The sequence below is a fragment of the Sorex araneus genome, chromosome 3 (assembly GCF_027595985.1).
Source record: "Sorex araneus isolate mSorAra2 chromosome 3, mSorAra2.pri, whole genome shotgun sequence".
In the NCBI taxonomy this organism is placed as follows: domain Eukaryota; kingdom Metazoa; phylum Chordata; class Mammalia; order Eulipotyphla; family Soricidae; genus Sorex; species Sorex araneus.
Window position 1 is genome coordinate 143,042,179 of NC_073304.1, and position 26,032 is coordinate 143,068,210.

General features: G+C 44.3%; 1 protein-coding gene and 1 pseudogene across 5 annotated transcripts in view; both read left to right on the forward strand.

Annotated features, from left to right (window-relative positions):
• Positions 1-26,032, forward strand: part of LOC129403439 (uncharacterized) — a 575,036-nt pseudogene that overhangs the window by 285,485 nt on the left and 263,519 nt on the right.
• Positions 1-26,032, forward strand: part of KIZ (kizuna centrosomal protein) — a 173,496-nt gene that overhangs the window by 145,433 nt on the left and 2,031 nt on the right. For 4 of the 5 annotated variants that reach the window (XM_055131939.1, XM_055131940.1, XM_055131943.1 and 1 more), the window contains 3 exons: positions 14,246-14,350; positions 15,906-16,002; positions 25,313-25,353. In XM_055131939.1, the coding sequence (XP_054987914.1) occupies positions 14,246-14,350; positions 15,906-16,002; positions 25,313-25,353 (243 nt within the window). Of the gene's footprint in view, positions 1-13,046; positions 13,145-14,245; positions 14,351-15,905; positions 16,003-25,312; positions 25,354-26,032 lie in introns of those variants that run through there. The other variant, XM_055131941.1, reaches the window with a different exon arrangement.

Here is a 26,032-nt window from a genome sequence, read left to right on the forward strand (position 1 = left end):
TACAAATTGTACATGTTCTGGTATATTATGATAGATAATATATGTATTATAATCATATATAATACTTATTATCTTACATAATAATTACGGGCTGGAGTGATAGCACAGCGGTTGGGCTTTCGCCTTTCACTCGGCCAACCCGTGTTCGATTCCTCTGCCCCTCTCGGAGAACCCAGCAAGCTACCGAGAGTATGGAGCCTGCATGGCAGAGCCTGGCAAGCTACCCGTGTGTACTGGATATGCCCGAAACAGTAACAATAAGTCTCTCAATGAGAGACGTTACTGGTGCCTGCTCGAACAAATCAATGAACAACGGGATGACAGTGACAGTGATAATAATTACGTTGCTGATATTATTTATGCTTCCAATTTTCATAATTATAAAATAATGATAAATGTATATTACTTTATCATTATCAAGTATCCTTATCAAATAATCATATACAAGTTATTAAAATTTTTCCAAAACAATTCTTGCTATAAAATATAGCTGCTCGGTCAAGATTACTCAGTCTGTAAGATTGAGTAATTGGATTGAGTAATCTATAAGATTGAGTAATTGGAAACTTAAAGATTCCATTTCCTCTTAGGGGTGAGCAGGAGTGGGGAGAGTGGGCCACACTAGCTACGCTCAGGGTTTACTCCTGGCATGATTCAGGGAACCAGACAGGGTGCCAGGGATTGAACCCAGTTCAACTGTGTAAAAAGCACCTCACTGACTGTACTATCTCTGTAGCTCCCAAGATGCCATGACTTTTATTAGATCAGAATTCACCTTCCCTGATTGAACAGTGTTCTGTGGCAAACACCATGGTTATAAATTTATGTATGAGGCAGCTCCAGCAGAATTGTCTCAGTTTTATTTTGGAACACTTATTAAAGGTCAGCTCCAAGCCTGTCATTTATTTTCAGGTGTAGTTGTGAATGTTCCATAGAAATTAAGAATGTGATGTAAATACCTATTTTCTGAAAGCAGTTCCAGGCAATTGCTATAAATTAGAAGTTTCTCCTTTTTATGCATCAGCCTTCTCCATGGGAGAAATCTAGGCAGTAGATTTACAGGCCCAGAATCACTGCTGGTATAGATTTTAAAGTTTGGACATGAAAAGTGATTCTGGTTCTGTATCTCATGTTCACACTGACCTTTAAAAAGAATCCTAAATATAGATTCCTTTTCTGTCTTTTCAGAATAATGAAATTACTCTTATTTTTCTTTTCATTTGAGCATTGGATAAATTATTTCTGAATTTTAAGTGAAAATCTCTTTAGGATTAATACATGTCACTATTTGTAAAAACGACTAGATTTGCTGCCTTGCTAATAACATCTAATGTAGTATAAGGTAGGGTGGAGGATATCTGGGTGTAGAAATTCAAGAAAAATAATAGCACTAGGAAATTCAATGAACAGAAAAATATTTTTTAATTTAATTTTTAAATTTCTACACACTTCATAAGGGAATGATAATTATCCTTCTTTACCCAAACCAGCCCAGTTCTTTGTCAGTTCAAGGTCATTTTGTGCTAGCTGTGGTGGTAGTATTGTTTGCATCTCCTTTTGTTATTCCTCTTCTAGGCCCAACTCTTTTTTTTTTTTACTAGGGATTTCTGCAAAAGCAAGAGGCAGATTCTCTGCTTTGGTGACACCCCTTACACCCCTCAGAGGGTGGTGAACCAGCGTTTATCTGGCTCTTGTAATGGGTTGTTAAAAGCACTTGTTCATCAGATATTTTTTCTCTTTTTATTTGTAGATTTAGAAGTATTTTAGCAGGTGTACATTTGCATATAAAAGAAAATAAAAGATAAAGAAGTTGAGGCTTTTTATTTCTCTTCTCCATCATCTCCTACCTCTCTTTATTCAGCATGTTTTCACTTTGTTTTTTTCTGTTTCTATTTTCTAGACACAAAATACATATCCAAAAAAAAAAAATCATCTCAGCAACTTTTCACTGCTTTGCCAGAAGTTCATGTCAAAAGTAGGGGGGATCTGTCTCATTGTGTCATCAGTCTGGAATTGATTAACGAGGATAGATTTTAAGCCCAGAGCTCTTGCCTTTATTTTATGTTTTAAACTACAGTCTTTTCTAGTTTTAGAATTCAGTCTTAACACAGAATTCAGCATATAACAGAGGAATTGGAACTGCAAGGTTCTGCAAGCATGTACATTTGTGTTATGTCTAAAACATTCTAATAGAAACTAATTATGTTCTTTGATAAGATACTTGCTTTTTCTAAGTATTTTTCTCCAGGAGTTGGACATAACTAGTTTGGAGACTTTTCCAGGGTCTTAGTCCTAAGGATGGCAAGTAAAGGATTTAAGAACCTATTAATCTTTAGACTTCCAGGCTTTCCACGCAGTGACTCTAATGTCGTTACATGTGTGTTCAATCTGGAGTCTTTGCCTTCGCCCCGCCTTGTCCATGGCAGGCTCACTCACTTAAATCTCAAGAGCTGTTTCTTTAGCTCCCTTGTTCATTCACTCATTTAATAACTGTGAATTGCAGCTTGTTGCCCCTAGATTCTTGTTTAGTCTTCTTCCAGAAACCCTGGGCCTGAGCCACAAACTTCATGTGTGTGACTTTGCCTTTTTGCTTCACCAAGTTAGTGTTCCAGCCAGATCTTTCAGACTATTTGAGGGGGTTTAGGGGAATTGTGTGAACATCTCTAGCAAAAAGTATACTCTTGTCTCTAAAGAGTCTGAGACATGGTCCATCTGATAAAAACAGCTACTTAAAAATCTCCATACAGCTGAGGCAGCTTCTTTTGATAATACATTCCAGGGCCTCTCAACTCTTTCAGCTAAGGAAAGCTTTCTCTGCAACTCGCCTGTATTCTTTGGTTTCCGTTTTTCATTGAGTGTTCTTGTGTCCGCTTGCAGATTGCTCACCACCATCTAACTGAAAGCACATTCATGTGGCCTGTGCTCTATCTCTTTTCTTTGAGACAGAAGTCTGGCAAATCTAGGCCCAGTTCCTTACCTGGCAGCATCTGGAAACAGCTGTCCCTTCTGGTCAGGACACATGTGCTCAGCCTGCCACCCTGCCACAGATGACCCTCCTCCCCTGGCTCCCCCCATCCCACCATTGCCTCCCAGTTTGCTCTTCCCTATTGTGCAGAGCTTGCTTGATCTAAGAAAGTATCTGTGTTTGCGGTCATACTGCACAAGCTGGAGAGCTGCCACTTCTCCCCATTTAAAATAATTTTGTTATTGTTTGGGGGCCACTGGCAGGGGTGCTCAGGGGCGACTTCCAGACTGGAGCTTCAGCAGGCAAAGCATGTACTTGAGCCTTTTAAAGTTATTCTCCCACCCTCTCCTCATTTTTAAAAAACTGACTTTAATTTTGTTTCTTTATTTTTGGCTTTTTCCTTTAGTCTTCATACGATGTTTTTTGCTCTTCTTCTGAAAACTCAGTGAACCAGAGTGTGACTCGTGCCCTGGGAGATATTCTCAACTTCAAGGGCTAGAGAGATCCCGAACCCAGAACTCCTCTTGTGATGCCCAGCACCCACCATCTATATCAGCTCCTCTTCTGATTTAACCTTTTAAAATTGTCTTTGCCCATAAGCCATTGGGGGGCAAGCCTTGTTGAACAGTCTTAATCTTGATTCTGCAAATGCCAGTTTAGTTCTCAGTGCGGCCATGTCCCCCATAAAGGCTATCCAGGTGTGTTTCTATGATTCTTCTCTCCTAGAAGGGCCAGAGAGGGTCTAAGAACTGAGTCCCACTGAGAAGCCATGGCTAGGAAGCGGGGAAGTGATCTCTGGGTGAATTGACTGGAGAAACTCCAAAAAAGAGATCTCCCCAGCTGCTACATAGTTGAGACTCAGGTAAGCTTGAAGGGAAACCCACTGCCCAGTTAGAGTGCAGTTCCTCCAGGAGGAAGAGGAGGAAACCAGAATGGGAATGTGTGGAGCGTGGAATGGATTTTCTCTTCCCAAATAGTAAGATGAACTCATTGAACTCATTTCACTGAGACCAGTAATACTCTGAGGACACGCTTGTATTTGGACAAGTCTCAATTACTTCACAACTTGCTAAATATTTTTTTCAAAAGTCCTCCCCTGAAAATAACTGGTACATGTTTTCCTCATTTCTGAGAAGTAGGAGAGCCAGATCACTGAAATCAAGTGATTTACCCTAACACAGCAGGGAACAGCAATCACAGCTCTAGCTTCCAGCCAGCAGGAGCATCTGCTCTTTTTCCCTTTTTCTTTTTAATTAAAAATATTTCTATATGTCCTCTCTTTTACTTGGTGAATGCAGAAATTGTACATGGTTATTATGATTTAGATTATAACTTTGAAAAATTTTCTGGTTGACCTTTATTAAAAGACGAAACGGGATATTTTTACTTCCTTTGAAGAAACTTTTTAGTTTTTTAGATTTCATGTGACAGTCTTTGATTTTATTAGTATCTCCCTGCTCCCAGAATTACCATACCACAAATCACTAGAATCATTTGAAAAATGTTACTGTGCCAGCCAATTATGTACTGGAGCATTGGGAACAACCTACAGCAAGAAACACTTTCTAATCCTAGCCAGCAAGTAGTTCACACATACACACACACACACACACACACACACACACACACACACGCATAGACATTCTAGAAAGTTATAGAAAACAATACTTGCCCCTCTGCATGCACTACAGCTATTTTCTATATTATAAACTTTTAAAATATTAGTTCCAATGCCCCAAACTTAATTTCATAAGCTAGCAATCTTAAAATGTTCAGATTACCTTAGTATTTTAAATTTTTTTAAATTTTTATTGAATATCTGTGAGATAGACCATTACAAGCTGCTCATGATTGGGTTTCAAATACCCAACACCCACCAGTGTACATTTCCCACCACCAGTGCTCCTCATTTCCCTCCCACCATCTCCAGCATCCCCCTGGCCCTGCCTCCCAGCCTGCCTCTGTTGCAGACACTTTTCTTCTTTCTCTCCTTTTGTGCTTTATGGTTTCCAATACAAATACTAAGAGATCACTGTGTTTGTTCAGGGTGTTCAATATTTTTATGGGGAAGATAAGGCTGGAGCAGCTTTTTTAACTGGGTGGCCCCCTAAGGTTGTGGACATGAATGCCGAGACTTCCAGAGGTACAGGAAGGTACGGGGGAGGACCCCATCCCAACCCCAAGAAAATCTGGACAGTTCAGTCACAAAACCTGCATACCTGAATTTTCAGTAGATTTTGTCTCTGTGAGGTCTGTCCTAAGACAGTGGAGTCCAGCCCAAGTCATGGCAGTGATTTTGGACTGTGGAAGCAAGCGGCTTACTGGGGACTCTACTTGCCAGGCACCAGGCTGACCTGCCCCCTCCAATTTACCCCGGTCTCTTCAACCTTGTGTGGGTCCAAGCTTAATTGTGGTTTTTGATTCCTTTCGAGATTTATCTGTGGGTCTCTGAAGCAAGGCTGATAAATGAGCTTGTATAGCTGAGCCGAAGGTGGTTTGTGAGTGTGGCTTCCACATACCTAACTTTGGGCCATTTAATTTCTTAGGAAATTTGGTCCTGAGTTGTTGGGGTCCAGCCAGGGGCACAGCAGTAATTTTGGGGTATCAGGAAGCCTGAAGGCACGATCGGGATACACTCAGCCCGTGGATACAGGGTGACCTGCTGACAGCTCCACGCCCACAACCTAGCTTTTTTTAAGAGTTCCTCATTTGGGGGCAGAGAGCAGGCCACAGGCCACAGGCCGGAGCATGTGCTTTGCATGCAGAATACCTGGGTTTGATCCCTAGCTCATCGAGGTCCCCCAAGAGCCACCAGAAGCAACTCTCACACACCAGTCGGAAGGAGTTTCTTTACCCCAGTGCGTTGGATACAGCCCAAACACCTAAAAAAAAGCAGTTTCTGATCCTTAATGTATTTTTTTATAAGATTTATTTTTTTCATTTTAAATTTTGTTTTATAAATTCACAATATTTTTTAAGTATTTTATTTTATTGAATCACCATGTGGAAAATTACAATGCTTTCAGGCTTAAGTCTCAGTTATACAATGCTGAAACAACCATCCCTTCACCCGTGCCCATATCCCACCACCAAAAAAAAAAAAAACAAAAAACACAGTACACCTCCCATCCCGCCCCCCCGCAGCCCCCCCATGTAACTGATAAATTTCACTTTACTTTCTATTTACTTTGGTTACATTCAATATTTCAACACAAACCTATTATTGTTAGGAGTACCCCACTAGTCAGACCTGTTGTGAAGAGATATGAGGTACCACGGCCGCGCGGTTTTGGATTTCTGTACTTTAGCAACTAAGTCCAGGGAGATTTCTTCCAGATATTGGATCATTGCAAGCTTGTAAACCCCATCTGTGGTCGTCATAATATGGCAGTCACCACACCCTTCACCCCCAGCAAGGAAGAGGCGAGAGAGAGAAATACCTTTCCCCTCCTGGGCGGGCATGGGGCCGCGGCTTAGTTCTCAGTCTGGAGACATTCTGCGAGGAGCTGCCCATGCCGGAAAATTTAGCTGGCGTCTGGAGTCACGCTTGTGCAGCTTCGGCCCGGGATCACATCTTGGTGGCAGCTATTCACAATAATTTATTACATTCATTATTCCAACAACAATCATTATTTCAAATTTTCCTACCACCACGCAAGCCTGCCCCAAAAGCAGTTCCTAAATATGCTTTTGTTATGAATAATCCACTACAAATGATCCAAAAAAGTTTCCGTAAAGGAAAGTGTGAGAAGATTGTTGTATCTCACCCTGGAGCCATTAAGCCCTTATATAAGAGATCACTAACATGTTGTTATAGATTGAGCCATGTATGTGTATGTGTGTATATATATATATATACACACACACACACACACACACATATGTTATCGATATGAGATTGGTTGCCTTCTACTTTACACCCCATCCAATGTGACCTGCTACTCTTGGTACACCCGTGGTATAGAGTATGAGATATTGCACAGTCGTGAGTGTGCGTGCTCCAGGAATTTTAATATTTTAAATAGGGTGGTACACTGTCCAGTCTAACTGGATAGTGACTTTGGGGTCTGGAGGCATCTCTGCAGCTTGTTGCTCTCTTTCAAGTGTTGTATAAGATTTAATACTCTAAGAAATGATGTTCATTTTGTCTTCTGTGACGGGAGACCCCGGAATGTGGGGCTGTCATGATCCCCTAGGCACGTGTGATCAAGCTTAGAACCTCACATGTCTTATAATCCTTTATTTTTAGTGGGGAGAGATGGGAGGGGAGGTTTGGGGTCTCACCCAGCATTGCTCAGGGGCTCTTCGTGGCTCTGTGCTCAGGAGTGACCAGTGCCAGGAATTAGGACTGGATCAGCTGCATGCAAGGCAAGCTCCTTGCCGCCTTTGATGCCCTACGGTCTCTGCCCTGATGGGGATCCCTCACAGATAGGGCACATAGATTTGGCTCAGTGTTTTTAACGGCCAACTGTGTTTGAACTAGAGGCCTTATGCATGAAACAAGTGCTAGAAGCTATCTTCTGAGCTCCATAATGATCATTTTTTAAGTTATCTTTAATTTTGGTTTTTGTCCCGCACCTGGTGGTGCTAAGGGCTACTCCCAGCCCTGTGCTCACAAGTGTTCTCCTGCTAGTGCTCAGGGAACCATGGCATGCAGGGAACAAAGCCGGACCCCCTGCATGCAAAGCATGCACTCAGCCTGCTGGACTCTCTCTGGCCCTGGTGTTAATTTTTTTTTTGTTTTGTTTTGTTTGGGTCACACCCAGCGATGCACAGGGGTTACTCCTGGCTCTTCACTCAGGAATTACCCCTGGCGGTGCTCAGGGGACCATATGGGATGCTGGGATTAGAACCCGGGTCGGCCGCGTGCAAGACAAACGCCCTACCCGCTGTGCTATCGCTCCAGCCCCCCCTGGTGTTCATTTTAAATATATTTTTAACCTTAATTGGTTCTCCATAGGGAAATATAAATTACCTTTTCTATATGATGATAATTTCATTCATCAAACCTGCAAGGCATGCGCCCTACCCGCAGAAGTATCGCTCCAGCACCAACAAAATGCCTTTCCAAGCTCCTGCTTGGTCAGACACTAAGAATAAGCGTCCTTAGGGGCTCAGAGACTTGTTGGGGAGATGTGATTATCTTGACAAACATGGATCCTCAGAGTACCATGCAACGGGACTCGGCATGCTTTCTAGGGGAAGTGGCTGACAGGGGAAGTCTGGGAGACTTCATGGAGTCGGTGACATTTAAACTAGAAGAGTCAGGTTGCTGACTGGTGACTTGAGGATTCTCCGCAGAGGAAGTGATATGCAGACACATGGCATTAAAGAACCTGGCCCCCGGGTACTGTGCTGATGCTTCCAGTTGGCAGAGTGGAGGGAGGACAGCTGGGGGAAAGCAGGGCTGAGGCCAGAAAGGATCTCAGGCTCGGGAATGTGGTGTCTTTGATCAGCACGGCACTGCTGATACAGTTTGGGTTTGGGGATGTCCACACCATGCTCTGCTGGGCCTCAGACCCCAGCCTCCTGCATGTGAAGCTCCTGCCTGGTGAGCCCTGCCTCCTACCCTGTTGCTGGTATCTATTAACCACGACAAGCGACTCTCGACAAGCTACGAGAGTATCCTGCCCGCACAGCAGAGCCTGGCAAACTCCCCGTGGCATATTCAATTTGCCAAAAACAGTAACAATAACAGGTCTCATTCCCCTAACCCTGAAAGAAGCCTCCAATTGGGAAAGACAAGTAAGGAAAGGCTGCTATAATCTCAGGGCTGGGCTGAATGGAGACAATACTGGCGCCCCACTCAAATAAATCGATGAACAACAGGATGACAGTGGTACAGTGAATAACTTAACTTTGGTTAAGTTTACCAGTTAAAGCAGGAAGGTCACCTTTGCCTACCCTGGTGCTGATGGCGAGAATCCTCCTTGTGGCCATGTTGAAGTTGTGGTTCTGAATTCTTCTTTGATGTGATTGCTAACACTCAAATTTTCTAGCTATTAATCAGGCATCTTCTAGGCTTGAGTTAATGGGGAAGGTTGTGACACGTGGACATTTTACATGGCCTTTATTTCTTGTTTTTCCCAACAAACTCCACGACTTTAACTTAGGGAACACAGTCAGGAGCCTGGAAGCCCAGGGCTTACTCTGATACCAAGTCAGGTGCAGACTGGTCTTCTGGGGCACTTGTCTTTGCTTCTTGCAAATAAATGTTCTCTTTATCCCCGCTGTGGTCCTTGAGTCAGAGCTCTTCCTTCCTGATTGCCCAGCCTGCTCTCTCCTACACTCAGAGCCAGGGCAAAGTGCTCTGGAGGACCCCGGGATCCACCAAGGTGTCAGCACTGTCTCTGGAGTGGAGAGAACAAGCTGTCCTAGGTGTTGTTCTGGTCCATTGTCCCTCAGAATAATGGCTGGAATTGAGCCACCTCAATTAAAACAACCAACTTGCCTTTGACTCTTTAAATATTTTATTCAAAACTTACCTTCCATTGGGTGTATTTATTTTCCAGAATTTATGAAAGGATTATTCAAAATAATTTGCATCCATGTAGAAAGTGTTAATATCCTAGGAAGAATTTAAGAGACTTTTCTCCCTAGGGAGTAGAAAATTCATTATTTCTGTCAATTTTTTAATCCCTAAAGTTATCTCTGTATTATCAAATATTCAGTCAGTGTTCAATATCTTTACAGTTCATTTCTTTTATTTTTAAATTTTATTTTCATAAGGTTGTTCACATTAATTGATTATATTCAATATTTTTCCCTTTTTATCGATTCACCGTGAGACACAGTTACAAAGCTTTCATATTTGCGTTTCGGCCATGCAATGATCAGTCACCCATCCCTTCACCAGTGCATATTTTCCACCACCAAAATTCCCAGTATTCGCCCCCCTGTTCCAGCCCTCTACCTGTGTGTTAGACAATTTCCACAATACTCTCTCTTTACTATGATTCTATTTAATATTTTGACACCAGTCCCACCACCACTCAAACCTGCCGAAAAGGCAATGCTAGACAATTTCTTTTGTATTGCTTGATATGGGTAGCATATGATGTCGCCATGTACCGTAGGAATTCTAAAATTTTAATAATTAGATTCTGGAGAGATCTCTGCAGTGAGCTGCTCGGTTCCAAGATTCCTGTGTGTGTCTCCAGATCATGGCCCTGTAGGAGCTTAATAAGTAGCTGGGGGCTGTTTGTGGGCGTCATCTCAGTGTCCCATCAGTGGGAAATGGAGAAGGACTGGCTCCTCCCCTGTCCCACGAGGCCTAGCTTTGGCCACTTCTACTCCCACGTACCTGGACCTTTTGTTGGGTTCTAGAAGATGGCAGCTGCCGGGATTCCTAGGGGGCAGGCGGAGGGACGGCCCCTGCTCCCATCTGGAGTAGCCCGGCAAAAGTGGCCTATTGCAAAGTCTGGAGGCATCTCTGCAGGAAGCTGCTCACTCCTGAGATTTGTGTGTGTCTCTCTCTACATTCAATATTCCAACACCAATCCCACCACCATTACACCTTCCCACCACCATTATTTTGAATTTTCCCACCACCGTTCAAGCCTGCCTGCTATAGGCAGATTCTAGATTATTTATTTTCTATTGGTTATTATGAATATCATGAGAGGCCGCGCACTTCTGAATTCTAAATCTGTAAATGATTGGGCTCTGAAGACATCTATGTAGGAGGTGATCCATCTTGAGATTCGTTTGGGTCTCTGGACCCAGGCCGGTGGTGCGCTTAAATATGGCCTGGAGGCAGTTCATGGTCGTGAAGCCAGGACCCTGAAGGGCTGGAGAGACGGGCAGGGACGGACCCTCTCCATGTGGCCTGGCTTCTTCAGACCCTGTTCCTGTGGACGTGGGTTTTCTTCTGAAAGTTTGTGGCCAGTGGCCAATGGGGGTTCATCTGGAACTCCAGTGGGCTGAGCTTGGACACGGGGGGACATCCCTCTGAGACGTCCTGGTGGAGTCGGCTCCGCACGGGGTCATGAGAGGTCTTCGGCGAGCTGCCATCTTCGGGGATTCACTGCTGCATCTTACAGTTAATTTCTTTGGTATCAATTGCCAGACTACACCATTGCAATACATTGTATTTGGTTCATTTGTCTTTCTAATACAACCATACACTTCATTATCTAATTTAGGAAATTTTTTATTACTAAAAGAGGATTCTATTAACAATTATTCTGGGGCAGCAGACATAAATCTGAATTGTAATGGGCAAATTAGGATGCCAGGAGACTTTATTTTTTTAAGTTTTGGTTAAAAAAATACATTAAATTCATTATCTTTTTTTTTTTTAAAAAAAAGATTAAAGAGTCTATTTCTGGGGCTGGAGTAGGTAGGGCGTTTGCCTTGCACTCGGCTGACCCAGGTTCAATTCCCAGCATCCCATATGGTACCCCGAACACTGCCAGGAGTGATTCCTGAGTGCAAAAGCCAGGAGTAACCCCTGTGCATTGCTGGGTGTAACCCAAAAAGAAAAAAAAAAAGATTCTCTTTCTGTTGAATCACTGAGATACACAGTTACAGAGTTGTTCATGATTGAGTTTCAGTCATATGATGTTCAAACACCCATCCTTTACCAGTATATGTTTCCCTGCTCCCAATGCCCTCAATTTCCCTCCCCTTCCCCTAACCCTCCCCCTGCCTCTGGCAGACCCTGCTCTCTTCTGCCCCCTGCTCCCTTTTAGGCTCGGTGTTTTGCAGTGCTGTTAGTGAAAGGGTATCATGCATATCACTCTGTGTTTTTTCAGCACCAAGTTCTTATCCAGAGTATCAAACATTTTTAAGCATACATTTCCATAGTGGCACGTGTATTTGTTTTATGGTAGATTATAGAGCTTTTTCACCTTGTAGTACTGAGACACTATAACAGCTATACAATATTATTTCTTCCTTCTTCCCAACCCTTGATCACCTTTTCAACTTTCTGTTTTCATAATGACTATTTCTGATCCTACCCCATTTGTAGTTCCTGTAGTTTATTTCTCTTAGCATAATGTCCTCAGAATTCATACTGTAAGTATGCCAGGATTTCCTTCTTTTTTTAAGAGTACATTTATTTTTCTTCCCTAATGATGCCAGGGGTCAAACCCAGGACCTCATACTTGTGAGGTACATGCTTCACCAATGAGCCATGTCCCGAGACCAATAAATTCATTGTGTGCATATGCCACCATTTTCTTTACTGATTAAACTATTGACAAATAATTTTGGCTGCTTTCTCTTGGCTCTTATGAAAAATGCTGTGATGAAAACAAGTGTGCCCTTTTTTAAAATATACCAGAATTCTGTTGGACTTCCGTGCTTGAGAAACCATTATTAAACAGTAGTGTAAGCCACAGAATCACAATCAGTAAAAAGATTTTTAAAAAATATATCCAGAATTTGTATCATGTATTAACCCTATTATTTGGCATGTTATCATAAGTATAGAGAAAGGTCCCTTTATTTTTTTTATAATGGCTGCATCATTTTATATTCCCAGTAGTGAACTGGGGTTCTAATTTATCCATACCCATGCTAATAGTTATTCTCTTATGTTCTGTTGATAGTGACTGTCTGGATAGGTGTTAAGTAATATTTAAATGTGGTTTTGACTTATACTTACTATTTTAGAGTACCTTTTTAAGTGCTTATTTATCTTTGAAGAAGAATCCTTTGCCAATTTTTATACCGGGTTCCTTTTTGTTGTTGTAAAGTTGTAGAAGTCCCTTATATATTTTGTTTGTTTATTTGTTTTTATTTTCTGGGACACACGGCTCTGTGTCAGGGATCACTCCTAGCAGCGCAAGGGGGATTCCATAAAGTAATGGGAATTAATGAGGTCACAGCATGCAAGGCAAGAGCCTAAACTGCTGCACTTTCTCTCGAGTCCCATGTATTTCGGATATTATCAAAGATATGATTTGGGTTATTCTTTCCCATTGCATATGTTTCCTTTTAACTCAGTTAGTTCTTTTTTTATTTTGTAACTGGTCTTCCCCCGTCTGGAGAGGCCCAAGTTCTATCTTGAAAATCCCTCTCTCTCTCCCTCTCTCTCCTCCTCCTCTCTCCCCTCTCTCCTCTCTCTCTTCAGGGCTCTCCATGTGGTCTCATGAACCATTAGGAGTGATTCCTGAATGTATAGCCAGATTAAACCCTGAGCACTACCAGGTATGATTCCCCTCCCCCAGCCCCCCAAAAACACTATTGCATCACCAGGCTCTAGTGCTGAATAGACAGTTTGATTGGCTAAGAATGGCAGGTGGGGTCCCTGGACCTGGTGAGCACAGCTGGGAGCCACCCCCCTTAAAAAATTAAAATTAAAGTCTTTTTTTTTTTGTTTCATTTTTGGCCACACCCAGTAGTGCTTGGGGCTTATTCCTGGTACTGTGCTCAGGGAGCACTTCTGCCGAGTTCAAAGAACCACATGGAGTGCCTGGAATCTTATCCAAGTCGGGTGCCTGAAAGGAGATATGAAAAGGTGAAAGATATGATATGAAAGGGTGAAAGGAGATATGAAAAGGTGCACCTGAAAGGTTGCAGCGGGAGAGCACGTGGAACTAGGCCTGGCACGTTCTAGATACCATGTCCTTGGCCCTCAGCGGTTGCTTTGACATGCAGAAGTTGGTTGTTTGGTCTAGTGAGGAGGATTTGGCCACACCCAGCTGTGCACACTGCTGGGGGGTTCTAGGTGGATCCGGGAGGATGGGTACCAGATGCAGTTCCAAGGATGGAGCCAGGTTCAGCCCTGTTCAAGGCAAGCACTGTAATACTACACTATTTCTCCCACCCTACATGCAGAAGTTTTAGGTTTTTGTAGTCCCTTTTGTCTCCTTTTGTTGATTGTGCCTCTGGTTTTGTAAATAAGCAGTCATTGCCAAACTCACTGTCTTGAGGCTTTTCTCCTGTGCTTTCTTACATTTTGAGATTTTTTGTTTGTTTGTTTTATTCTGGTCTCACATTTTATTTTTTATTTAATTTTATTTTATTTTATTTTATTTTGCTTTGCTTTATGGTTCACACCTGGCGATGCACAGGGGTTACTCCTGTCTCTGCATTCAGAAATCACCCCTGGCGGTGCTCAAGGGACCATATAGGATGCTGGGGATCGAACCCAGGTCAGCCTTGTGCAAGGCAAACACCCTACCCACTGTGCTCTTGCTCCAGCCCCTGGACTCACATTTTAAATCTTTAATCTGACTTGAGTGAATTCTTTCATGGTTTAAGGTAAGAACTCAACTTTATTCTTTTGTATGGCTAACCAGTTACCTGTGCTTTTTAAAAAATCTTTAGAGACAAAAGCCTACCAGTTGCTGAAGCAGTCTACTCTTCAGGAAAACAGAAAGAGAGTTGAAGAGAGACTGCAAGAGGATGATGTTTCTGCGTCCCAGTTACCAGGTCGGCATGGGCTGACTCGGCACACAGAGCCAGCATCCAGGGCACCCAGGGTGGTAACTGGCATTGTGTGCATGAAAAAGTGGTCATTTTCTGAGACATTCTGAAGGTTGCTATGTTATAAGCTGTCACATCAACTGGTGACACTAAAATAAGTCTGTGTTTTTCTCTGTCCTATATGAACAAGTGTGGAAAACTTCTCTGCTCCCCACCCCATAGTTAACCAGACAGATTCTAAGAATGAGTAAGTTTGACATGCATAAGTTTTAGTGCTTTGTATGTATTACATAATCATGGTTCTATTAATATGCTAGTGGCTCATGTGTGTATTAATGGATGTAGCAAAATACACTTACCTTCTACATTTATAATGCTGCAGTGTGCCTAGTGGGATCTTCCAACCTGGGCGAGGTCTGATAGTGTTGACTGTCACAGTGTCTAGCCCTCAACCCAAACTCCAGAGGAAATCCAGAAAACAGGCTGGAAGGGCAGAGAAATAGCTGTGTCCCTAGGCTATTTTTAATAGCCTTCTTATACCCTGTGGGATGTGGAACCTGGAAACCTGTAATCCTACCCCTGAAGCAGCAGCATGGTCCCTCTCTGCATCAGGCCTGCCCAAAGACAGCTGCTGACATCCTGTGCCTTTGTTTTTCTGTCTGGAGACCTCTTCCTGGAGGCCGTGGATGCCTTCTTTGGACTGGACACGGCCACAGTTACTGCTTTACTGCACAGATGATGTGCTAGACTTAGAAACTCAGCAGCTGCCTTTTGCAGATGCCCCTGCATACAGGATTGTGATCTCCAGTCACTGCCAGTGGAGAATCACAATTGCAGCCGGACACAGCTCAGGGGGCTGAGCACTGCTCAGCACATTTGAGCTGAGTTGCACCTGTTACCTCAGGTCTCCTGGGCATAACAGGGAGCCACTCTGAGCACTGAGCCAGGGGTAGCCCCTGAGCACTACTCGGTACTCAAACAAACAGGAAAGAATTAGGCTTGTATCAAAACATTTGAGGTTGCTGGAAGGCAGAGATCAGGGTGAGCATGAAACTGGGGGGAACAGTGGGAACAGACCCGGTCTCTGGTTTCAGCAAAGAAGTGGCTTGTGTCTCTTCCCCGGAACGGTGGGTTTGTCACTATCCCTGAAGGCCTACAGTCATTTCTAGGCCTGGTTTCCATCCTCCCTTTTCTTGGTGAGTGCTGCTGCCCATCTGCTGTAATAAAGACAACCAGCCGGTGCTTGTGCCAGAGAAGAAACCCAGGCTCACAAGTGCCTCTCGGTTATTCAAGCTAGATCTCCTCCCATGATTTAATTCTTTACGTTGTGGCTTCTATTTAAGTACAACCAGGAGGCTGCCCTCCCTACCTCCCACACACTTCTGGTATTCTGCCTTCTGTTGGGCCTTACCTCAGCAGCTCCCTTGTCCTCAGCGGCTGGAACTGCACCTTCCTCTGTTGATGTTGTTTTACGAAGTTCTCGGGAGGTAGCCTCTTCATTCAGTGCATGTGTGGCCGCCCGGCAGCTAATGCGCATTCTTGGTGTTTGTGCTTATCACAGGTTTGAATGTTGGCAGCAGCACAGACAAGACAAAGACAACTAAAAAAATTGCTTCGGAAGCTAGTTTTTCATCTAGCGAAGGAAGTCCTTTGTCAAGGTAAAGTCTGAAAGCCTTTCTGAATAGTGAGGACAAGATGAAAAATGTCACTACGCACTGAATTCAACTGCAGATGATTTTGTTGTGTGACTTGATGAAAAGTTATGGTTTGGGTTTTTGTTTATCCAAAATAACAGTCAAAACTTTAGTTTGTCTTTGAAAATATTTGCACCAGAGCCAAGTATTGTTTTGCAGCTGTTGTTTCCTTGGTTTAAGATTCAATTGACACCTCAGTGAACCACAAATTAGCGTCTACAGCTGCTCTCAGTAGGGCTGCTTAGAGACCACACAATAGAGGGTGTCAGAAAAGGGCAGTACGAAAACATCAGGCCTTCAAAGAAAGAAAGTGGCCCATTTCTTCTTTCTGAAATGACTGATACATATACACACATATAAAAAGATTGCTAGTGTCTGTATATATGTGTATGTGGATATATATATATATATAAAAGCAATTGCTTTTGATTTCCTCTTTTTTTCTTTTTAACCAATTATTTGAGCTAAATTATTTTTATCTTTTCTTAGGCTTCCTCACGTATTTTCCATAAAGAACAAAACTTGTCTTTTTATATTTCTAAAAATGTAGCGCTTCTTTTCCAAGCAACATTAACTGAGTTTTGTGCTGGATTTATCATCTACATGAAATATTAATCGTGAAGTGCCATCAAATCACTTAGAAAAAAATTATAAATGAAAATAAAAGTAATCATCTGGTGAAAGACCATGTTGATCAGGACTGAGTGTCTTTGAAAACAGCATAATAAGTTTCTTTCTTTAACATTTTTCATTAAAAGATGTACTGCTTAATTGTATTACATTTGGATTCATCGCTTATCCCAGATAAAATTTTAAAGCATATAATGTCCTATAAAAAAATTAAGATCTGATCTAGAAATATAGTATTTTTCAGTAAGAAAAATCACATTGTAGTTTGTTTTTAAAACACTATATTTCCGGGCTTTGAATATACTATATTAAAATGAGAATTTATAAAATGAAATTTGACAAGCTCCATTTTAGTAAATACTCATTTAATTATCTGAAATTAATTTCATTAATACTTTAGGGTTTTCTTGTATGTTTTTGAAGGAAGTGGGAGATAATGAATATGGGATAAGTAGAATATAACAGTATTATTTGTTGGAGGAGGGGTTGTATTCAGGCCACCCTCAGCTGTGCTCAAGGCTTGATTCTACATTCAGGAATTACTCCTGGCAGTGCTCACGATGCAGGCAGCAAACCTGGGTCAGCCACGTGCAAAGCACTCCCTGTCACTCCAGCCTCTAAATTTTTATAATTAGCTATAAATTGAAGTTTTAGGTCTTCTAAGAAAAAATTTTCCAAGCCAGTAAATCAAGGGGCCAGAACCATAGTTCTCCAAATAGGGTGTTTGCCGTGCATCCATCCAGCCAGGGTCTGATTCCCCAGATGGTCCCCTCAGACCTGCCAGGTGTGGTCCCTGAACACAGAGCTAGGAGGAAGCCCTGAACCAGCTGGATAGGACCCCAAAATAGAACAAAAATACTTTATTTCCTCCAGGTGGCTTTCAGGAAGTAAAGTTAGCCTCTGCTCTTAATGATGTTTCCCTTTAGTTTTTAGACATGCAAAAAGATGTTTCTTTCCAATATTTCAGGGACATTTTTAAAAATTGGGGGCGGGGGAGGTGGTGGAGATACTACAGCATGTGAGAGCTTGCCTAGAGTGTAAGAATGGCTTTTCGTGTAGCTGGTCTGGGACCACCCCCGGCACCACGTGCGGTGTTCCAGGCCCTACCAGAAGTGATCCCCGGGCACAGCCAGGAGGAAGCGCTCAGTACAGCTTGGGGCATTAAGTTTCTCTGTACCCCCAACCCCACCTCCAGTAATTCTTCTGCAGCTTTTCTTTACAATCCATGCTTGTTTGTTTTTTTAACCTACCTCCTATATATCTGTATAAATACAACATTTTCTCAGCGTGGTAATTTCTTTTCATCTTTATTTCACTAAACTGAAAATTTAAAAATTTCCCCTTTTGAGGTGAAAGTCTTTTGTTAATACTGGTGTTTCTGCATGAAATTAATGACCAAGAAACTTCACAAGTAATCTCATCCTCAGCCTTTAAAAAGGAAAAAATAAAAACAGGTCTTAAGGAGTCCTTGGTTCCAGACACTTGATAATAATCTGGTGATGCAAAGGTCTGGGCTCTAAGCCTGTAGGTTCTGCTGGCTGGCACGGTTTGGTTCTTGTGCGGGCTTGGTGTTGTGAATACGCCATCCTGGGTGTGAAGAGCTCTGCTTTTGCCGCTTGTGCCTGGATTCGCTGAAATTTCTTAGAGGCTTACATTTAAGGGTCCCACTTACCGCAGTCACTCCTCGTGCTTTATTGCTTTTACAAGTGGTCTCAAAACCCAGTACTTGAGAGTAAACATAACAGTGCAGTGCTGCTGTAGCACTTTTAAAAATTCTTCTTTACTCTAGTTTGTCAGTGAGCTGATGAGCAACCTCAAAAAAGGGGGGAAAAAAAGACCCGCTGGACCTTAAAAAAAAAAAAAATGGCTTCCTCTGATGTCCTAGAGACAATAATTGTGATGTGCTAGTTAAGCCCAAACTACAGCTGAGGGATTTTACTTTAAAGCAGTGGCTTGGGCACAAAAATGCATTTATAGCTCTTTGTCTGCACCTCATTATGTGTGGGTCTGATTCATTAAGTAATTGGTTTGCAGTTGTTTACATGAGTATTAAGGCCTTCTTTTCAGCCGCCTTTGAGAGATACATTGTGCAAATGTTGCCTGTGATGAATGCAGAATGAGGGCCAGAGGGTCCGTCCTATTGGCTAAACAGTGCACTCTGTTGAAAAGCCCGAGAAAGGGATTGGGTGCTGCTTTGCATAGCAATGACTTTCTTAATAAGCGTTACAGATTAATACACATAAGCTATAAAAGATGCAAAGAGATACTCTTAGCACATTTATACATGCTCATTTCATTGTGATGGTGGTGGGGTCCAGGCGCTTTCATATTCCGTTTTTCAGAGCAGCGCTTCAGTGCATGAGCCGTAATAGAATCTGATGTTTATTGTATTATAAATCACGGGCAAGTAGGCAGATCGGCAACAGTTTATTATTAAAGATTCTTTCAGTGTAAATCTTTTTCTACCATTGTATTTGCTTCAGCAAAATCATTTTGTGGTTGAGTGGGGATGAAAAGCATAATGTACGAAGCAGTGAGTCCTAATGGGGCGCCCCTCTCCGGGTAAAGACCGCTTGTTCCCTTTTGTTCAGGGTGCATGCCAGAGCTTCCTCTCCTTTGCAGTCGTCTCCTTTACCTTCCTCTGGAAGCCGTTGGTTGTTTTTTTCACGCTCCCGGATCTATTGATTCAACAAGAGTATATTTTAAAACTTCGGTTTACTGGTTGGATCGAACGAAATAACATTTCTTAAAAAAAAAAATAAAGAGTTGTGGGGGTGGCGGGGTGGAAGGGCAGCAGAAGTCAGCCAGCCTCGCCGCCAACAGTGCCTCCGTGGGTGGCCTTTCATGCCGCCTGCAGCCCCAGGAGCGGCCGGCAGGGGGCGCCGCCGGCGCCTGCCCTGAACCGCGTTCTCCCAGAATGTAGTGAGAACTCGAGGAGGGCAAGGCGTTTCCCTGGAAGCCCGGGAGGCCTCGGACAGAAGCACCTGGCTCGTCCGCACACCTACGCTTGCCTAAGCTCTGCTGGGCGAGTAAGCTTCCAGACAGCCAGTGTGTCCCGGACTCGAGTGTGCCCCTGCTGGGGTATGACAGTCACTGGACAGGGCGTGATGCAGGGCCCCCGACTAGCCGTCAGGGGGCGCTCGGACTTTGCCAAATTAAAACCCAGAGCCTGGTCAGGCTTCAAACTGCTCATACATACCTAGCTCCGCAGCCCCCAGCACTGCCCACAGTGACCCTCCAAGTACCTTCCAGGTCTGGCCCCAAAGAAAACAAAATCCAGTATACAGAAGTTTGTTGGCACACTCGCAGGATTATTCCTTTCCATACAATCCAGAGTTGGTTTTTTTTGTTTATTGTTTGTTGTTTCATGTTTTTGTCCTTAATATTTCAGAAATGTCTATTTTTGAGAAAATTCCAAATGCAGAATCTGTTTAAGATATTTTACTACTTATTTAGCTAGCAGTCAGAAATCACTGAAAATCACTTAAGTCCAAGTTTAACGATCAGTGTCTTCTCCTTTATTAGTTATTCCGGGCTTATGAAGAAACCCTAGCCTGAGAGCACACTTCCCACAGTGAGCCCTTCTTCATTGTCCGCAACACCGAGAATCTCAGAGCCAGATTCAACCCATGGGGCCACAGAGTCACAGTGATTTGGGTGGTTTGTTTGGATATTTTTTTAATTATATATATGAAAATAAATATTGTACATAAAATTTCTTGACTAGAACGAACAACCCAGTTCCTCCTCCCAGTGGGCCAGGAATTGCCCAGTGCCTTAACCTTACTTCATTGGGTTCCTGCTGGCCCTCCTGGAGTTCAGATTCCAGTGCTCTCCCAGATGGCTCTCCCACAGGTGTCCCGTGCCCTCATGGAGCCGGTTCTCGTGCCCTGTTCTGTGTACCCTGGCTCTTATTCAGCCTTTTTGGAAATTCTTTTTGTTTTGTTTTTGTTTGAGTGCTGTACCCGGCAGTGCTCAGGGCTTACCCCTAGTTTTGTGATCAGAAATTACTCCTGGCAATGCTCTTGTGGACCTTTTGGGGTCCCAGGGATCAAATTCAGGTCAGCTTTGTGCAAGGCCAATGCCCTACACACAGTACTATCACTCCAGCCCCAGTTTTTGAAATTGTTTTGCCCCATTCTTCTGCCTGACTGATATGCTTGCCAGATTTTCAAGGCCAACTCGTAATCTTCTCTGAGTTTCCTGCACAGAAGAACTGGCCCTACATAGAACCTTTTAGTGGCCCTGGGGTTTTCCTGTCATCTTATTTGTGGTGCAGGGCCAGAAGCCAGATGACGTGGTCAGGTGCTGTTCCCAACAGGGCCTCCTCAGTAGACGTGTGCGTGTGTGTGCGCGTGTGTGTGTGTGTGTGTGTGTGTGTGTGTGTGTGTGTGTGTGTTGGGGGCGGGTGGGGGGGAGATGGTCTCTAGCACAGTGTTACTAATCACTAGTATTCTGACAACATGAGTAGCGATACATAGCTCCAGCACTCACTCAAGCATTCTTAGTTAGGAAAGGTCATTCTTCAGTGCCCTGACCTCTGTGTGGCATCACATGCTGAAACAGCAGTGCCGTCTGCATCTGAGGACATGAGAGGACAGAGAGGAGCATGTGCACATTCATACTCACTCAGGAGCCTTGTCCATCCTTTCCCCTCTCTGGACACTGGACACATTGGTCCACAAGGTAGACGGCTCAGGGAGGACTGACATTTAGATCACACTGTAGGCATCTTTGATGAGTGTAGTTACTGTACCTTATGACTTATGACTCTTCCTGATTACCCTTTTATTTTTCTATTTATTTATTTGCTTTCTGGGTCACGTCTGGCGATGCTCAGGGATTACTCCTGGCTCATGCACTCAGGAATTACACCTGGCGGTATTTGGGGGACCATATAGGATGCTGGGAATTGAACCCAGGTCAGCCGTGTGCAAGGCAAACACCCTCTCTGCTGTGTCATCGCTCCAGCCCCCATCACCCTTTTAAAGTGATTTTTTTCTCTCTCTAACCATAGTAGCCAAACAAGCTGCCTTTGGGTAGCACTTTAGGCAAACTTTTCCTGCCATCTCCATAGGCCTTGTCTTAACTTTATTCTTTAGATGAGATCCAGAGAAATAAAGAATTGCAAGTAATGAAGGTCAGACTTGAATTGTATCACGTTGACTTGCAGAGATGATTTCCTAAAAGAAGCCCAAAGGTGTGAGAATGAAGTAGGTGTGAAAATGAAGTAGTGTTTGCTCAACAGCGTCTTCCAGCTTTCTTTTTGGTAAATGACATGAATTTAGTTCACATGTCTCTTGTAGGAAAATATATTCCTGAGAAGAAGCTTAAAAATCATGATTATGAAATTGCATTGTAAGTGGAAAAATGCAAACCAAAGAACATATTAAGTACAGATTCAGTGTCTTTGTTTATTTTTGGGGGGGGTGTTGTGTGTATGGATGGGGGGCAGGGGTGGACCACACCCAGTGGTGCTCAGACCTTACTCCCAGCTCTGCACCTTGGGATCACTTCTGACTGGCTCGGGAGACATATGGGGAGCTGGGGATCAAACATGTGCAAGGCAAGCGCCCTGCCCCCTGTACTATTGCTCTGGCCCCAGGGGGAGTGTCTTTAAGCAGGCCCTCTGCTTAGTGAGGCTCACCTCTTCCCTAGCCACCCAGCACCATGAAGAATGAAGCTCAGTTACTCGTGAGCAAAAGTAGACATGGTTGCTGCCCTCAGCAAATGTACAGTCTAGAGCAGAAGAGGGCATGCATTGGTTGGTGCGGAGATGGCGTGGAAGCCATGGCAGGAAGGCCTCGGAAGGCAAAGCTTGGGGGGCCTGTTCAGGATCAGGTCTTTTGCTATAAGCCAAGAGAAGACTTAGGGAAGGGTTGTAAGTGAGCAAATGGGGAAAGTGATCAGATTTGATATCTGAAAAGTGGCCAGTGGATTCTAGGAGACAACCTGAGTATAGCACCTGTCAGGGGCTATTACAGAAATCCAGAAAGGGATATTGTCTCGTTGACTAGGTGGTAGCAGCACATGAGGACTCTGAGAATCACTGGGAAGTGACCTGGTGCAGCACCTGGTGGCTGCCTGAGCAATAGGGGACAGAGGAGTAGACAGACCTGGGAAGGGTCAGAGATGCCATTAGCTGAGACAGGAGGAGAAGGCAGGAGAAGAGAGGGTACCACACTGGGAGTTTGGTCGTGGGTGGCCATGTTGGACACAGAGGCACTTTGAAACTGCCAACTGGACGTGTTCCTGTGCTCGCCTGCCTCTGTGCTCTTGCTGTATAAGGGCTCCCCGTGGCCACATTCTGCCACATGATCTCCCTTTCAGGCCTATGAAACGGTTTTCAGCTTTAAAAACAGTCCAGGGCCAGAGCAATAGTAGGGTGTTTGTCTTACATGCAGCCAGCCTGGGTTTGATCCCCAGCATCCCATATGGTCCCCTGAGTACCGCCAAGAGTAATTCCTGAATACAGAGCCAAGAGTAACCCCTGAGCATTGCCCAATGTGGCCCCAAGAACAAAATGAGAAAAGCATAATATAGGAGCTGGAGGAGTGGTCCAGGTCAGGAGACTTGTTTTGCATGTGGGCAATCCTGGTTTGATCCCTGACATCTCAGATGGTCCCCTGAGCACCATCAGAAGTGACCCTTGAGCACAGAGCCAGGAGGAGTAGACCCTGAGTACCACTGGGGGTGGGGTCCCCCCCAAAAAACGCAGAATCTCAGAGACATTTCTTTCCTAATGGATTGCTCCCTTCCACACTGCCCCCAGGAAAGGAAAGGTAGGCGACATAATGAAAAGGAGCCACAGTGGTGTTTGGGCCTGTGCACTTGCTCTCAAGCGTGTGCACGGCCTGTGCCAGATGGAGCCCTGCGGCACACACTGTCCATGCCCACCTTCCTGGCGAGCTCGTTGGGTGGGTGTGAGGCCATATGTTCCTTATGGTGAAAGAGCCACGAGCCTCTAGTGGCCATCGGAGGTTTAAAAAAAAAAAAAAAACGCTTGAAAGGGACCATCAACAGATAGGCTAGAAAGCGATGATTTAGTGGAGTATGTCTCACTGGAAAGAAATGTAAATTATGGTGATACTGTGAATGGGAAGATATGTAACACCACTACAATACAATTGTAACACGAATTAGACCATTGCCTCTTGATTATATTGACTTTGTGTGTGTTTGTGTGAGTGTGCATTTATTAAGTGGTCACTGGTGTTTTAGTCAGTTACACATGTGGTATTTTAAACTGTTGTCTATATAATGAATTTTTTTAATGTGTTTAAGAGCATGGCACGGCAGAGTGTGGCAAGCTACCTATGCCTACTCAATATGCCAAAAACAGTAACAGCCACAGTCCCCATTCCCCTGATCCTGAAAGAACCCCCAGTATGCCAACGGGCTACACTAGCATGCGACGGGGACAAATGGAGACGTTACTGGCGCCTGCTTGAGCAAATCAATGAACAACTGGATGACAGTGATACAGTGATGACTAAAGACAGATTTTTTTTTTTAGTGGGGTGGTTTAGGGGCCACAGTTGGCAGTGTGCCAAGGCTAGTCCTCACTCACGGCTTGGGGTCACTTCTGGCAGTGCTTGCCAGGGCCATGTGGGGCCAGGGATCAAACCTGGGCCTTTGGCACGCAAAACATGAACAACAGTCCTTTGACCTTTCTTCCTTCCCTCCCCCCCACCCCCCGCAACGAAACAGAACATTTTCAGCCCACAAGACATGGCCCAGAGGGAAATAGCTGATCTCCCAGGATGCTTGCATCGTGCCCTGTGTCCTGCTTGGGGAGGGACATGGGGGTACGCACCGACCGTGTCCTCGGAATTCTCCCATTGAGGCTGCAATATGCTTCAATGAAATAATCTCAACTAGAAATGCAAAGTGGAAACCTAACCAGAGGTGTGTCAGACACTCTCGTCTTTCTCTAGCACGTGTTTTTGTTTGGTGTGGCCACGCCTGGGGGTGTCCAAAGGCTGCTCCTGCTCATTGCGGGGGACCACTCAGCAGTGCTGGGGGGCTGCAGTGTCAGCCACTGTGCATGCATGCAGAGCCTGCGCCTGCCTGCAGCGCTCTCTCCAGATGTGCTAAGAGCTGTTACTGGTTTGCTTTGAACTCCTTGTTTAGAGTGATTTGACTATGGTCTGTAGCTTCCTTACCTTCTTCTCACATTCTGACTTTTTTCTTGGAGTGGGGATACACCCAGCGGTGCCCGGTGCTGTGAGCTTGGGGGATCATATGTGGTGCTGGAGGTCAGATGTGGGCCAGCCATGTGCAAGCCACGTGCCCTGCCTGCTGTGCTGTCGTTTCTGCCCCGCACCCTGATATCTCGGATCTGTTTTAGGTATTTTGCTTTCCGCTCGTCTGCCTGCTGCCAGCCTGCACACACAGCACACATGGCCAGGCGGGCAGGGCTGAGTGGGACTGGGCTGTCCCGCCACAGTGGGGACCTTTCCCCAAAGCAGGTGAGGCCAGAGCAGTCCTGACATTTTCTCTCCACATTTAGGGAACCAGTGTAAATTATCCAGCCTTCTTTGAATAATCTGAAAAATCTTCCCTAAGTATGCTTACTGTAAAAGCTACTAATTTACTAAATTACGATTTAGGGGGACTTTACATAGTTTCTTTATTTTTGCAGGCATGAAAGCAAGAAACTGCCTACCAGTTTAAAGTCTAAAGGTAAGAGAGACTGGTAATGATACTTTCATTTTGCATTTTAATTATTTGCGTATTTCTTTTTGGTTTGGGGGCTGCAGACGGTGCTCAGGGAACTCCGTGCAGTGTTGGGGGGGGGGGCAGTGAAACACATGCACACAGCAAGCACCTGCCCTACTGTGTTATCTCCCCACTCCTGTTCATTCTGTATTTTAACCAAGAGAAGTTAACTGAAAGAATGTAGTGGCTTGGAGCTGGAGCGATAGCACAGCAGGTAGGGCATTTGCCTTGCATGCAGCTGACCCGGGTTTGATTCCCAGCATCCCATATGGTCCCCCAAGCACTGCCAGGAGTAATTCCTGAGAGCAGAGCCAGGAGTAACCCCTGAGCATCACTGGGTGTGACCCAAAAAGCAAAAAAAAAAAAAAAAAGTAGTGGCGTGTTTCTGTCTTGGCTAAGCTGGAAGGCTGTGAGGCTCAGCTGTACTATGAGCTCCGGCCTCTGAGAGCACCAAAGGGGGTGTGGCCCCACTCTCCAGGACACGCCCGCAGTGGACAGCACAGAGTTGACTATGCAAGTAGGAGTTTCCAGGACTGCTGGCCTCCACGTTCATAGGCAGCACTGCTGTCTGCTCCTGAAACGTTCCTCTGCCCCCCTGCTCACCGTATCCACTGACACAACAGGGATTGTGCGTAGGATTCAA